The sequence below is a fragment of the Pantherophis guttatus genome, chromosome 2 (genome assembly GCF_059756535.1).
Source record: "Pantherophis guttatus breed Tessera chromosome 2, ASM5975653v1, whole genome shotgun sequence".
In the NCBI taxonomy this organism is placed as follows: Eukaryota; Metazoa; Chordata; class Lepidosauria; order Squamata; family Colubridae; genus Pantherophis; species Pantherophis guttatus.
In genome coordinates, this window is record NC_142064.1 from 87402933 (window position 1) to 87417377 (window position 14445).

Sequence of the window (14445 nt, forward strand, 5' to 3'; positions counted from 1 at the left end):
CTTTATTGTATATCTGACACCTTAAGTTCCTTGTGCCATTGTCAGCAAATTTTCAAATCAATCCCAACCAGCAATTATAGATCAGCTATTGCAAGATTAATTTATAAAAATATCTAGGAAAGTTGTGAATTGTGTAGTTGTTGCTATTACTAGTAGAAGCCACTGAATATATCCTATGTCTCAATTACATTTTGTACTTATCTTTATGAACCGTGCTATTCTTGTCTTATTTTTTCTTGTTATATGATTTGTTTCATTGTAATTTTCACTAGAAGATGCTGGGTCAATTCATTTATAGTTATGATTCCATGCTATGTAATTCATTTTTTAAAGGAGACACAGATTTGCATAAAATGTGTATAGCTTGATTTATGTTTATAGATTCAAATACAGAAATTATTCTCATTATAATTTCACCAGAAATACACATATATCTCCGTATAGCAGGACTGACTAATAATAGGTAAACTGTGTGCATGATGAATTTGCTCACCTGGGCTCTAAGAATCACTTTCAAGCTCTCTATTCTCTTTTAAAAAATTATTTGTAATCATTTTACCTGGATATCCAATTGAAAGCCCTTTAAATAACCTTGGTGAAAAAGACAGAAGAGTAGGATGAACTATAGATGGTGCTTAGTTCTCTCCTTCATAAATTTAGAGTAGAAAGATGATTGGATAAGCAGGGCCAAAAGTGAGAATGAAAGGTCAGGCAGCAGCAATGACATTCCAGCTTTTAATTTTAATACTGGAGCTTTCAACAGATGGTAGGTGACACTTGCATCTCCATTTCATGAAACTTAGACTTAAAATTGGCAATTGTTGACATATCAAGATATCTTGGAATCCTTCATGGACTAAGCAAGCACTGAGTTCAAAAGAACGACAAACTGTAAAATTGGGTGTGGACCCTTGTATATTGCTAACTGGCCAAGTATCTTGGCTGCTATATACTATATTTTTCGGAGTATAAGACAAACTGGAGTATAAGACACAGCTTAGTTTTTGGGGAGGAAAATAGGAAAAAAAAATCTGCCTACCAGGTATTCATCTGGCTAGCGTCCTTAGTCTGATCAGCTTCAGCACATTAGTTTGCTGGTTTTGAGTGCGCACGCGCTTTTAATTCCTTGCTTGGGGATAAAAAACAGCTTCTAAAGCACAGCTGAGAGGGAGCAGCAATGAGAAAAGCAGACAAAGCACAGAGATTGCTTCACTCGCTAGTTCTCGTTAGGGCTGGATAAAAAGCTTTTAAAGCACAGCTGAGAGTCGGAGGGAACAGGAAAAGCATGGAGATCTTTGCTTCACTCGCTAGCGCCTCATTAAGGCTGAAAAAAGGCTTCAAAAAAGCTACATTTGGAGTACAAGACGCACCCAAATTTTCAGCCTTTTTGGGGGAGAGGGGAAGGTGTGTTCTATAGTCCAAAAAATACAGTATATTTATTTTGGATGTTTTTATTGTTTGCAAATGTTTTTAATATTTTGATTACAAGATTTTTTTTAAAATTGCAAGCTGCCCAGAGTCATTGAGTGAGATGGGAGACTATAGAAATTGAATAAATGAATGAATGAATGAATGAATGAGCCAATGTTGGCTGGTATACTGCTACATAAGGTATGCTTTGTGCTCTCTGGCTCTCTCTCAGCTAACCTTGTAATAATTCATTGATCAATAAAATCAAGACACATTCATCTTCTGTTGCCACTGGCTTTTTGTAGTCTCCAGTGTACTGATAATTTTATGAGAATTTGTAATAAAAACCAAGAATAAGTTCTTAATTTTTTTAAAAAAATAATAATGACAAAGACCCCTGAAATGCTGTCTTGATCATTAAATAGAAAGACTAACATCCTGGTTACTGCAATTCAAGCAATACCTTCTTTGTTGCTCTCTCCCTACTGACCAAGAAAGCAATTTTCTAAGAGTCCTTCCATGGTACCCCTCCTGATACAAATCAGAATCAAAGCACTGCAGAAATCCACATTGTGTCACTTTAGCCTGCATTTCAAAAAAATCTGTTTGAATCTAGGATGATGAACCCAGATTTCTTGGGAGCTCAAGTCTGGGAGGGAAAAAAAAGCTATTGACAAGCATGCTTCATTTTAACCACAAACATAGCGGTAAGGGATCTGTTATTCTTGTGGATTTGTTATCCAAATGCATAGCAGGTGCGTATGACGTTCCCAAAGACTTTCTCTGCTTCCAACACTCACCCTAGGGATGCATAAAGCATGCTTAATGAACAATGCAACACAATAAGCTGCTTTCCCTAAGTATTCTTGGCGTAGCTAGAGAAGTACCTTCTTAGCTAAAAGGTGACAGAACATAACAACACATATACAATAGAATTAGTGTTACAAGTAGAATACACATCAAGGGACTTTCTTGTTTGAAACCGATACCTTTGCTGGATCCAATATTACTTTCCAGTCTTATCTGCACATTGCAATATTACTTTCTTTTATTCATTTTTTTATCTCTCCCCCACCCACACATTGTGATGGTGAGCCAAAGATCAGGCACCTGCAGTTTTGGGATTTGAGCATGTTTAAATGTCAGCTTGCTTGTAGTTGAGATTTCAACATACTAGAAACCAGTCCAGAAAGTAGGAATTATGAGGGAAGAATGTTCCTTCCCTTTTTGTTCCCCCTTCGGTCCAGTTTTTGAAGTGCTATCGTGGACTCTATGGTGATCTCTGAACTTGGTGATTTTCTTGCAGACATTTCATTGCTAAAATAGGTAACATCATCAGCGCTATATTGCTATAATTAGAGAAGTCAAGTTGATGGCTGCCGGTTCCCTTAAAGCCAATGTACTGTTTTCTAACCAGTATGAGCATCAATGTACAGTATATTGACAAGCAGAGATGAATATTTAGAGACACACAGAATATATTCTTGTCAATGTACTGTATATTGATACATACATAATGTGCACCCATATAAGTAAATGTGGGCACAGCTATCGACCCAGGGAATAGTGGGTGTTGATGGTAAAGCTGTTTATTAATTAAGTGCCTGGATCTATTCAATTGTTCACCATGTAGGGAACAAATATTTATCTGAGCTGATCTGGCTAAAGAAACCAGATTCCGCATAATTTGCCTTTATCAAGTTACAACAAGACCTACCGCTTGTTTCTCCTAGTGTTGCCATCAACTTGTCCTACAGAATGAATTACCTAGCAAAACAGATGCCCCTCACTAATCATGTAGGTTCACTAACCCTTGGAGGGAGGGTTCCTCTCTGAAATAGGAAAAAAAAGATATGTGCACATGCATATAGTTGGCAGGAAATAATATCTGATACATGGACCTATGGTTTACAGATGTATTTTGTTAAAATATATTTTCATCTAGCTTTTTAATACAAAAAGATAACGGTAAATTTCCCCTTAAGGTAAGCTCAGCTCTGTCAACTGCGTGGACAGATGTCGATGCAATTTTCTTGGCAATAACAAAGTTTGTGTCATTGCTTTCTTCTTGTTGTAATGTCCTGATCTACCAAACACGCTAGGATTTTTTAGGGGTGACTTATCCAATTATTATCTAGGTTCTATCCAGCTTAGTTTTTTTGAGATCAGCTAAAATTAGCTACATAGTACCTGCTGAGGAAAAATGGAATTTTCAGCTAATTTTTAAAGCATATACATTCCAGCCTTTTTTGCTTCTACAGGTTGAGGTAATTGGTAAAACAGTAAACTCTGAATTGCAGCACCTCAACCTTGGAGCATCTCTAACTTCTTCCTCTGAGAATTCTTCCCAAAAGATAATTCATGCACAGGAATTTGTATATCTATTAATGCATAGAATAATCTTTAAGGAACCAGAGTTTCTCCAGCACCTGGGCATCTGAACAAAGAGAGCCTTGCTCTAATTTGGGCTCTAGGACAACTCATCATGGCCAACTCACCATGGCCAATTTGCCATGGACAACTTGCCATAGGACAAGAGTCACAGTAATATTGAAAAAAGGGTGGAATAGAATCATTAAAGAAAGGATGCCAAAAGAGGGACAAAATGAAATGTGAATGACAAAAAATTAAAATATTTGAAAAAATATTTTAAATAATTGAATTGTTGAATTGTCCTGCGGCGAGTTGTCCCATGGCGAGTTGCCCACAGTGAGTTGGCTACAGCTAGTTAGCTATAGTGAGTTGGCCATGGGGAATTGGCTGCAACAAGTTGTCCCATTCTGATAATTTTGGAGTGGCTCAGCAGCAGTGGTTGCCAAAATCACAATCCTATATAGTACATTGATAACTGATGATTATGTCCCACCAAGTAGTTAACTCCTAACAACCAGATTGCCATGACAATCTGTCCCTAACCTGTTCTTTCAGGTCTTCCAACAGTGCGTTCCTCACTATTGTAACTGAGTCCATCCACTTTGTTGCTGGTTCTTCTCTTTCCTTCTCCCTTTCCCAGCATTATATCTTTTCTCAGAGAGGTTGGCCTTAGCATAATGTGTCTGAAGTAGGATGATTGAAGCCTAGTTATTTGTGACTTGAGTGAGAACTTCTGGCTTGATGTGTTTGATTATCCATTGATTTGTTTTCTCGGCTGTCCACAATATTCTCAGGAATCCAACACCAAAGTTCAAAGGCATCAATAGTCTTCCTATCATGATTCTTCAAAGTGCAAAAGTTGCTTCCATAGAGCATCACAGGGAATACTATGGCTTGCACAATACTTTACAGTACATTGCTGTAGGGATGTTCTAATAAGACAAATGTTAAATGTTAAAAATAAATAGCCAACGTATTTTTAGTTTGGTTATAGATTCCCTCCCCTGCCTTCAGGCTGCAATGCAATGAATTAGCATGGTATTTTACCTGTAAGGATTGTCGTGCCTGGAATTTTACATCTTGTCATTATGACGGTCTCAATATGACCTGCACTAATACATTAAATGTTTGTTTAATTGAGGGTGAGATTCCTGCTTTGGCTCCTGGAGGATGCAAATCTGCTCCTTTAAAATTAACAGGAGTTTTGTTTATTTGCTTGCTTGCTAGTTTGTTTATGATTGATTTCACCAGGGACTTGATTACTCCTAAATTATAAGCATGTGTCTTTTATTCTTGCCAGAACAGGTGTAATTAGACCGATAACTGAAGTAATGGACATGAATTTCAAACGGCATTTTCTCTTGTTTTCCAGCCTATTCAACAAAGCTGAATAAATTCCCCATCTTCAATTTTTACGATGACCTGAAGTACCTTTGTATCAGTGCTGCAAGCCCAAATACAACTAAAGCGACTTTGTATGCTCTGAATGTGTGGCGATATTGGTGCATGACAAAAGGCCTGAAAGATTACATGGACATTACAAAGGTGAGGGCCATGATTAAAGTTACCTGGATTTTAAGATTACCTTGGCGGAATGGCTAGGTTAAGGTCAGGTAGTAAAAATATTATTCCAGTGTTGTAACAACTGTGTTAGGATATGGTTTGAGCCTAACTAGTTGTCCAGGCAATATATGTGTTCTGTGCCTTTAATATGAATATCTATTGTGTAACTTTAATGCTTTAATGCTGAGTCATACTGTAATTAGATAATGACTGGTTGTGAGAGTATTTAAGCAAGGTATTGTAACGTATTCAGTTGCTGCTATGATATGCTGCCATTGTGTATGGAGCTGATATGATAAGCTACCATTGAGAGGAGTTGCTAACATTCTGCTAATCATCATTTGATGGATCTGCAACCATTGTGGTTTGTGAACCAGAGTGAGTTTGTTATTCTAACCAACTACTGTTTGTTGGGTAAGAAGATTCTGTAACTACTGGACTGATTTACTGGCAAAGACTTGGAATTTGTTTAAAGACTATGAGACTGTTTTTCTACTATAAAGTAAGCTTTTGATAAACCAGTTTGCATAACTCTTATTCATTGCTCTCAGCAACGTTTCCTTGTGCATTTACTCTGCTGGTTGGTAACACAACACCAATATCCTTAACAAACTGTATTCATTTCCAGTGTGTTTCTGAGATCAGTTTAAAGTGGTGATCTTAATCTTCTAAACCAGAGGTGGAAAACTATGGCCCCTTTATAACTAGTAGACTTCAACTCCCAGAATTCTTGAGCCAGCATGGCTGCCTCAAGAATTCTGGAAGTTGAAGTTTATGTCATAAAAGGGCCATAGTTTCCCACCCCAATCTAAAAGGAGTCTTAGGCTACGTTTTTTCTCATCCTACAGATTTCAGAATGTTGGATTTTGGCTTCTGTAACTCTGAGCTAACATAATCATTGGTCATGTTCAATAGAAATTCAGAGTATGTTTTGTTTCTGTGTGGGTGAGATCTCCTGGTTACAGAAGATTAATCCAGGTAAAGCCCAGTATATTTTAATGATGATTTTCTAATCTAATCCAGGTAGGGATGTGGTGGCTCAGTGGCTAAAAAGCTGAGCTTGTCGATTGAAAGGTCAGCAGTTCAGTGGTTCGAATCCCTAGTGCCATGTAATGGGGTGAGCTCCTGTTACTTGTCCCAGCAGCCAACCTAGCAGTTTGAAAGCACGTAAAAAATGCAAATAGAAAAATAGAGACCATCTTTGGTGGGAAGGTAACAGTGTTCCGTGTGCCTTTGGCGTTTAGTCATGCCGGCCACATGACCACAGAGACGTCTTTGGACAGCGCTGGCTCTTCGGATTTGAAACGGAGATGAGCACCACCCCCTAGAGTTGGGAACGACTAGCACATATGTGCGAGGAGAACCTTTATCTTTACTAATTTATTCACCTAGTCTGTTCGATATTTAGATTTTTTTTCTAGAAGATTGTTTGACACATCTCAAAATGATATTTTCTGTACTCAAGCCAGTCATAGCTGTTATTGTAGGAGATAACAAATGAAGTTATTATTTCACCCAGATTACTTCAACTTTATTAAGTCAAAGGAACAGGTGAAAATTAGAGAGAGAGATAAAGAGTAAAAGAAAAATAAAGGATAAAGAGACATACACAAGAAAATATTTTTTTTAAAAAAATTATGAAACTGAATAATCTGTCATAGATATGTTGAATATACATATGAAACAGTGGTGAGTTTCAAAAATTTTTACTACCGGTTCTGTGGGTGTGGCTTGGCGGGCGTGACATGACTTGGTGGGTGTGGCTTGGTGGATGTGGCAGGGGAAGGATACTGTAAAATCTCCATTTCCATCCCAATCTAGAGGAAGGATACTGTAAAATCTCTATTCCCTCCCGATCAGCTGAGACTTGGGAGGTAGAGAATAGATGGGGGCGGGGCCAGTCAGAATTTTTACTACCGGTTCTCCGAACTGCTCAAAGTTTCTGCTACCAGTTCTCCAGAACTGGTCAGAACCTGCTGAAACCCACCTCTGATATGAAATCTGTAGAGTCCTTGGTAGTTCCTGAGCTTGATTGTTTGCTTGCAGACATTTCAATAGCCAACTAGGTAACATCATAAGTGCAGTTAAGCATGGGATTTGCTCATTATTTATATACAGTAGCTTGTCCTGCTAGTGTTAGTGCTGGTGTGGTTTTATTGGGGTATTATTTTCTGCTTGATTATTTGTCTGGTGTTAATCCCTGCATATCTAGGTGTTGGCTGCTGAAGAGTACCAAGGACTCGAGTTCAACTCTGACCTTTATGTATTCTCCTATATTATAAAATATAATTTGTATACGAATAGAAATACAGATTTTAAATATAATGTAATGTAATGTAATGTAATGTAATGTAATGTAATGTAATGTAATGTAATATAATATAATATAATATAATATAATATAATATAATATATAATATTATAATATAATATAATATAATAATATAATATAATATAATATAATATAATATAATATAATATAATATAATATAATATAATATAATATAATATAATATAATACAATACAATACAATACAATACAATACAATACAATACAATACAATACAATACAATACAATACAATATAATATAATATAATATAATATAATATATTTTCGTCTTCTCCTTCCTGTCCTTTCAGGACAGTTTTGAGTTGGGGACTTTGGGAGCTGCTCGGAGAGATGGAGAGTCAAAACTTTTGATGCAGCCACGAAAGTGAGTGTGGAGTTATCACACTTTTCCAGAAAACAACCTATTTATTTATCCAATTTATATGGCTGCCCATCTCATGGAAAAGGACTCTGAGCAGCATTACCATCTCTAACCATCTATTAAACCTATTTATAATAAAGCTGCCGCAGCCTCTTTTACTGTTGCATGCATGATGCTTTAAGCTCTACACATTTCTCTTATAGTTACGAAGAGGTATGTGATGCTACACGCGTTAGAAATAAATCACTGGATGTCCTCAAAATAGCAACCAAATTATGGTAAACATCAACACATCTATTTCAGAAATGTGAAGGATTGATTAAAAACTTCGCCTCAGAACCTGTCGGCATTCTGCAAAATGTGTGCTTTGTTCCAATCATCAAATAATCTTACCAGACGATTTTAACGTTTCAAACTACTGCTATTCAGATCTGTCTCTCCGACTCCCCTCAGATCCTTTTGTCACAATATGTCTGGCACTGAGCCCGTGTCTCCTTGCAGCTTAATAAAGTCTGATGTGCAGATGTGAGAGAAGATAGCTGAAATTAATCTTGCGATGAAGGGGTCGCAAAGAAAAGGTCCCTAGCAACTTTCTCTGTATCAAAGGCAGTGTCATTTAAGCTTTCCTCCTGGTTTTGCCAGTCCTTCATTGTAACCCATTTAGAATTTTCATTTTAATTATGAGTTTTACAGCGGCTGTAAGATGATCCAAGTAGAAAGGCAGGAAAATTGGTTTCTGCACTGGATGTGTGATATGCAACCATCACAATATAAAGTCCATGCAAGTATGTATGTATGTATATCTGTGGTATATGTGTGCTTGTGTGTGTGTGTTTTCCAAACCAAATCACATAATACATGAGATCAAGTACACTTGCAAGTTTACAACTGACATGTGAGTCTGTGAAAATACAAATAACATCAGCTGCACGGTTACATAATATTTATGCAATAAGCTAATAATTATCAGGTTACAGCAGGTGTCAAGAGGATGCAAAATCCTTTCCTGATTCGGATAGAAAATAAAATTCCTCCTTGAGTATGATATTTGAACGAGCACAGAGGGGAACTTTTCTTAAAGACCATTGCAAGCTTTAGAATTTTTCTGAGATCCAGAAAGAGCAGAATTAAGTTCCTCATTTGTCCTGCTGAGGATCTTCTCACACAATTCCTGCCATTATTACATTTTAAAGAAATGGCCAATTTAATGCATACCTTGTGCCTGTTTGGTGCTCTGGGTACCACAAAGAAGCTAGTGTGCTGGAGAAAAAAATGGCATGCAGAATAAAGATGACTTAGGCCACTGTTGTTGATGAATGATTTTATTTTATTTTTAACAATCACATTGAATTTGTTGTGTATTACATCAAGAGAATTTTGGTGTAAGAGGAAGAAGAAAAGTAATTTAAATAAAGAGACATGAAGCAATATAAATATAGAAAAATCTATGGTAACAAGAGGGATGGTGGTTGAAAAATAGAAGAATCCTATGTATCAAATATATAATAATTGGAGTAGAGGTCTATGTGCCTCAGTATTTGGTTGCCTATCAAACTGAAAACTGCCCATCAGTGTGAGAGCCTGGTAATGGCTTGCTAAAAATCACATATTTTTGCTGTTTGAGAATGCAAAAGCAGACAAAATGGAAACGCATTCTGTAGGAACTAGACATGTTATCTTGAGTTCAGATTTGAGTGAACATGTACCAATCCAAATGTAATAGGCTTGCAAGTGTAGGAGTACAGCTAGCCCCATTTTTAGAGGGGAAAAAAGATAGCAAAAGCATTTAGACTTATATACCGCTTTACAGCCCTCTCTTAGCGATTTACAGACTCAGCATATTGCCCCCAACAATCTAGCCACTTGAATCAACAAATAAGATTTTGTATTTTATGTGAGTGACATAGCTGGCATATCCTTCATTATGGCAACGAAAGACATTTCCTGTAACCATTGCAGAATGAAAGATAATACCATTACAGGTAATCCTCAACTTACAACAGTTCAGTTAGTGACCACTTGAAGTTACAACAGCCCTGAAAAAAAGTGACTTATGATTGTTTTTCACACATATGACCATTGCAGCATTCCCATGGTCATGTGATTTACATTCGTATGCTTGACAACTGACTCACATTTATAACGGTTGCAGTGTGCCAGGGTTATGGGATCGTCTTTTCAATCGTCTGACCAGCAAAGTCAATGGAGAAGCCAGATTCACTTAACAACCATGTTACTAATTTAACAATTGCAGTGATTCACTTAACAAATGTGGTAAGAACATAAAATGAGGCAAAATTGACTTAACCCATTTCTCAATTAGCAATATAAATTTTGGACTCAATTGTGTATCCTTTGCTTAAGACAATGAACAGTCTTAGATTAGCCCCACAGTTGAGGAGAAGGAGAAGCAAGTAACTGGCTCATTTGTCAGAAGCATAATATATTTGTGGAAGTTTCAATCCAATCCAAAATGAGTACCTCAAACAAAATTATAGGGAAGGAAATAACCCGTGAAATTTAATTTATATCTTCTCAATTCTTATGACCCAGATTCCAGCGGTGAAACTCAATGAACTCCTGGAGGATTTCTATGTCACGGTGAAGAAAACAGATGGTTCTGATTTTCTGGCCACATCACTTCATGCCATCTGTCGGGGATTAGACCGGATACTGAAGAACGCTGGCATTGGTTTCTCCATCACAAGTGGAAGCTTCAACTCGTCTACCAAGAAGCTCAAAGAGAAGCTGAGGGTGCTAAGCAAGGCTGGGATGTCAGGCGCTCGCTCTCGCAACATCGTCTACTTCTCCCTTTACGATGAAGAAGAAATGTGGAGGATTGGGTGCTTGGGGGATGGAAGTCCACTAGCTTTACTATCCACTGTTGTAAAATATAACAGCCAGTACCTGAATATGAGAACGTTGCAGGAACATGCTGACTTAATGTATGGTGGCATTGAGCTCCTGAAGGATACACAGAATCGGCCCTTTTTCGCACAGACAGATAATGTGAAACGAGAGAAAGGAATGGGCTTGAGTCAAGCGTGTCATGGCCAGATATACCACGAGCATGCCAAAGGGCAGAAGCTGTGTCCCTACTGCCTCTTATACAAGTACATGTATATCCACCGTCCCCTGTCCCAGATGGAAACCAGGTCTCCTTTCTACCTGACTGCTCGGAAGGACACCATAGCTGTGGACAATATTTGGTATGAAGAACGGAGGATGGGGTTGCGCTCGCTAAGAGGGATTGTCCCCAAACTAGCGAAAAAGATCAAGCTTGATCAGTGTGAAAACTTCACTTTTCTCTCCTTCACTCAGGTCTCCCGCAAGCTTGGTTTGCTTCACTCTTACCAGTGATGGTTGAGCTAAATTATGGTTAAGAGCCATGGTGGCACAGTGGTTAGAACCAGTGGTGAAATCCAATTTTTTTACTACTGGTTCTATGGGCATGGTAGGGTGTGGTGGGCGTGGCTTGGGCGTGGTGGGGACGGATACTGCAAAATCTCTATTCCCTCCCCACTCTGGGGCCCGTCAGAGGTGGCATTTGCCGGTTCTCTGAACTACTCAAAATTTCCACTACCGGTTCTTCAGAACATGTCAGAACCTGCTGGATTTCACCCCTGGTTAGAATTCAGTATTGCATGCTAATTCTGCCAACTGCAAGCAGTTCGATTCTCACCTGCTCAAAGTTTACTCAACCTTCTATCCTTCTAAGTCGGTAAAATGAGGACCCAGATTGTTGGGGACAATATGCTGACTCGGGAAACCACTTAGAGAGGTCTGTAAAGCACTGTGAAGCGGTATATAAGCCTAAGTGCTATTGTTATTGCTAAATATGGGTTTCATGACAATAATGCGTAGCATTTCCACATGCTGGGTAGTTATGACTAATCCCTGTGAGTCAGGGGTGGGTTCTACTTACATTTACTACCAGTTCGCAACGGGTTTGCATGCGCAGATCGCTTCTGATGACATCAGAGTCAGTGGGCAGAGCCTCCCGCCGGTTTTACTACCGGTTCTATAGAACCGGTCTGAATCGGGGGCAACCCACCACTGCTGTGAGTACTTCAGTGGGGAAGAGAATTGAACCTTTCCCTCATTTTGATCCAAATAAAGATCACCCTGGAGCCACCTTTTCTATACCATAGGAAGACACCCCCCCCATACAGAGGGTACAGCAAAGACTTTCCTCTTCATATAAATAGGATGAAGATTACAACAGAAATAAGGGCTTACAGGTAGTCCTTGACTTACGAGCCAGTCCATCATAGTCATAAGTTGTGATGATCATAAAATGGGTCACCCACATGACTGACCTGATCCTACAAATTTTTTTCTAGCGGCTGTTAAGCAACCACTGAAGTAATTAAATGGACCAATGATTTCACTATGGGCCAGTTTTGCTGAAAACAAGAAATAAATGCTAGTTTTCAGCAAAAATGTTGTAAAACGTGGTCATGTGAACATGGGATGCTGCAAATGTGGGCCAGTTGCCAAGTGCCTGAAATGCGATCACATGAGGTGGGGAGGGAGTGGCCATAAGAACTCCGGAACTGGGTTGTAGGTGGCCCTGAAGAAATCTGTTGTAACTTCAAATGCTCACTAAGTGATCTATCGTAAGTCAAGGACTACTTGTATATACTTTCCCTACTTATGCCCTTCATTCTGTTCAATTCCTGCCCATAACTGTGATTTAACCTAAGAAAAATATGACCATATTAATTGCATCTACTCAATTAACATCACTTCTGGCTTGGTCCAAAGCCGCCTATTCTTTATGTCTGAATCTATAACACCAGTTGTACAGAGTGGAAAAAAGAGGATATTTCCATTTATATGCTGAAATTCTATATATCCAACTGGCAATTAGAAATAGTACAGTTGCTGATTTTTCCTTTAATATGTTTGTTGAACATTGTTTAACATCCTTGTTTAACATCAATGGAGAAGCCTTTGCTTAAGTATATTATTTATAAGTAAATCACTACCCTGATATATAGTAAAAACACTCCAACAACTAAGATCATCAATACTTTTGAGAACTTCTTTAGCCACCAGTCATAAGGCATCAAAATCTCAATAGTCAGAAACGTTGATATATCAGTATCAATTACACTTGCAGTTAAATTATGGAAAACCTTATGATAGGAGAACATGAGTATTGGAAGTATAATCTCAGATCTTTATCTGCCCCTTCCTTTTCCACACAAATATGTCTTTTTAGCTCTGTTCGATATACAGTAACATGAAGTCTTTGCTAGAATTAGACTTATAAATTCACTTTGAAGACAGAGTTTTGTTAGGGATTGCAAAAAGAATTCAGGCGTGTATTAAAGAACATACTAAGAATTCATAGTCATTGCTTTAATGAAGATTTTATATTATACACAGCTATTTTAAACTATTTTGACACTAGGTTAATGTCAGACCAGGGCTGCATGTTAAATTCCAATTAAACTGATCCGTTGCACATGCCTATGCACAGGTCAACTAACAGCTAAGAGTTAGTATTATTTTGATCTCAGATAAGGGTTAATGGAATTCAAGAGGGGTTGGATTTAGACCGCTTGTGAGACTATAGAGACTCTAGGCTGATTCCTCTTTTGACTCCTCCCCCAGGCTCTGCCATTCTTCCTACAGTTAAGCAGTTTTCAACCAGTGAGTTTCCATCATATTTGGAAAATGACTTTACAGATTCATCTAAACTGGAATACAGATTCATCTAAACTGGAATTAATACCAGTTACATCCATATAAATCAAGATCTAGATACAGATACACATTAGGCTTAAATGAGACCAGAGTGTGTTGAGGGCTTTAAGGTGTTTGCAGAGATGTAATATTTTCTAATTAAGTAAATGATCTTTCATTAATTTGCAACCTACAGAAGATCCAACTTAATCCCAGCTCTCCTTTCATTTGTAGTGTTCTGTGGGGAATAGGCAATAGTCCTGTTCAAATTTTTTCTCTATTGTTTTACTTTATGAAGCAATTCTGGGAAGCTAGAATAATGTGGCGGATAGACCAAGCATTAACCTAAGAACTACATTTTCTACAAAATACAGACTGTGGTACTTTTTTAATTAAAAGTGATTATCTCTTAAAACAGAAGTGTCTTTTTTCTTTTTGCAGACTACATTTTAAAAGCAGGGTTCCTGTGAATCATAAATGCTTCTGTCTGTTCAGAGTCTTATACTGTAAAATGCAAATAGGTTTCTAACACATTCAAGAGCTGTAATTGCTACTAGAGATAATTACTTGAATTATCAAAATAAGCAAGAATTGATCAGCTATTTTTAGTTCACTAAGTTTCAAGAAATTAGGATAGATTTTTTTAAAAAAATAAAGTCTAACACTTTAAATATTGATTCTTCAAATCTAGCA

At 37.7% G+C, this 14445-nt stretch overlaps 1 protein-coding gene across 3 annotated transcripts in view; it reads left to right on the forward strand.

Annotated features, from left to right (window-relative positions):
* KIAA1958 (KIAA1958 ortholog) overlaps positions 1–14167 on the forward strand; it is a 96876-nt gene extending 82709 nt beyond the window's left edge. For all 3 annotated transcript variants that reach the window (XM_087886358.1, XM_087886359.1, XM_034410604.3), the window contains 2 exons: positions 5156–5328; positions 10612–14167. In XM_087886358.1, the coding sequence (XP_087742484.1) occupies positions 5156–5328; positions 10612–11418 (980 nt within the window). In that variant the 3' untranslated portion in view covers positions 11419–14167. The remainder of the gene's footprint in view (positions 1–5155; positions 5329–10611) is intronic.
* The last annotated feature ends 278 nt before the right edge of the window (positions 14168–14445 follow it).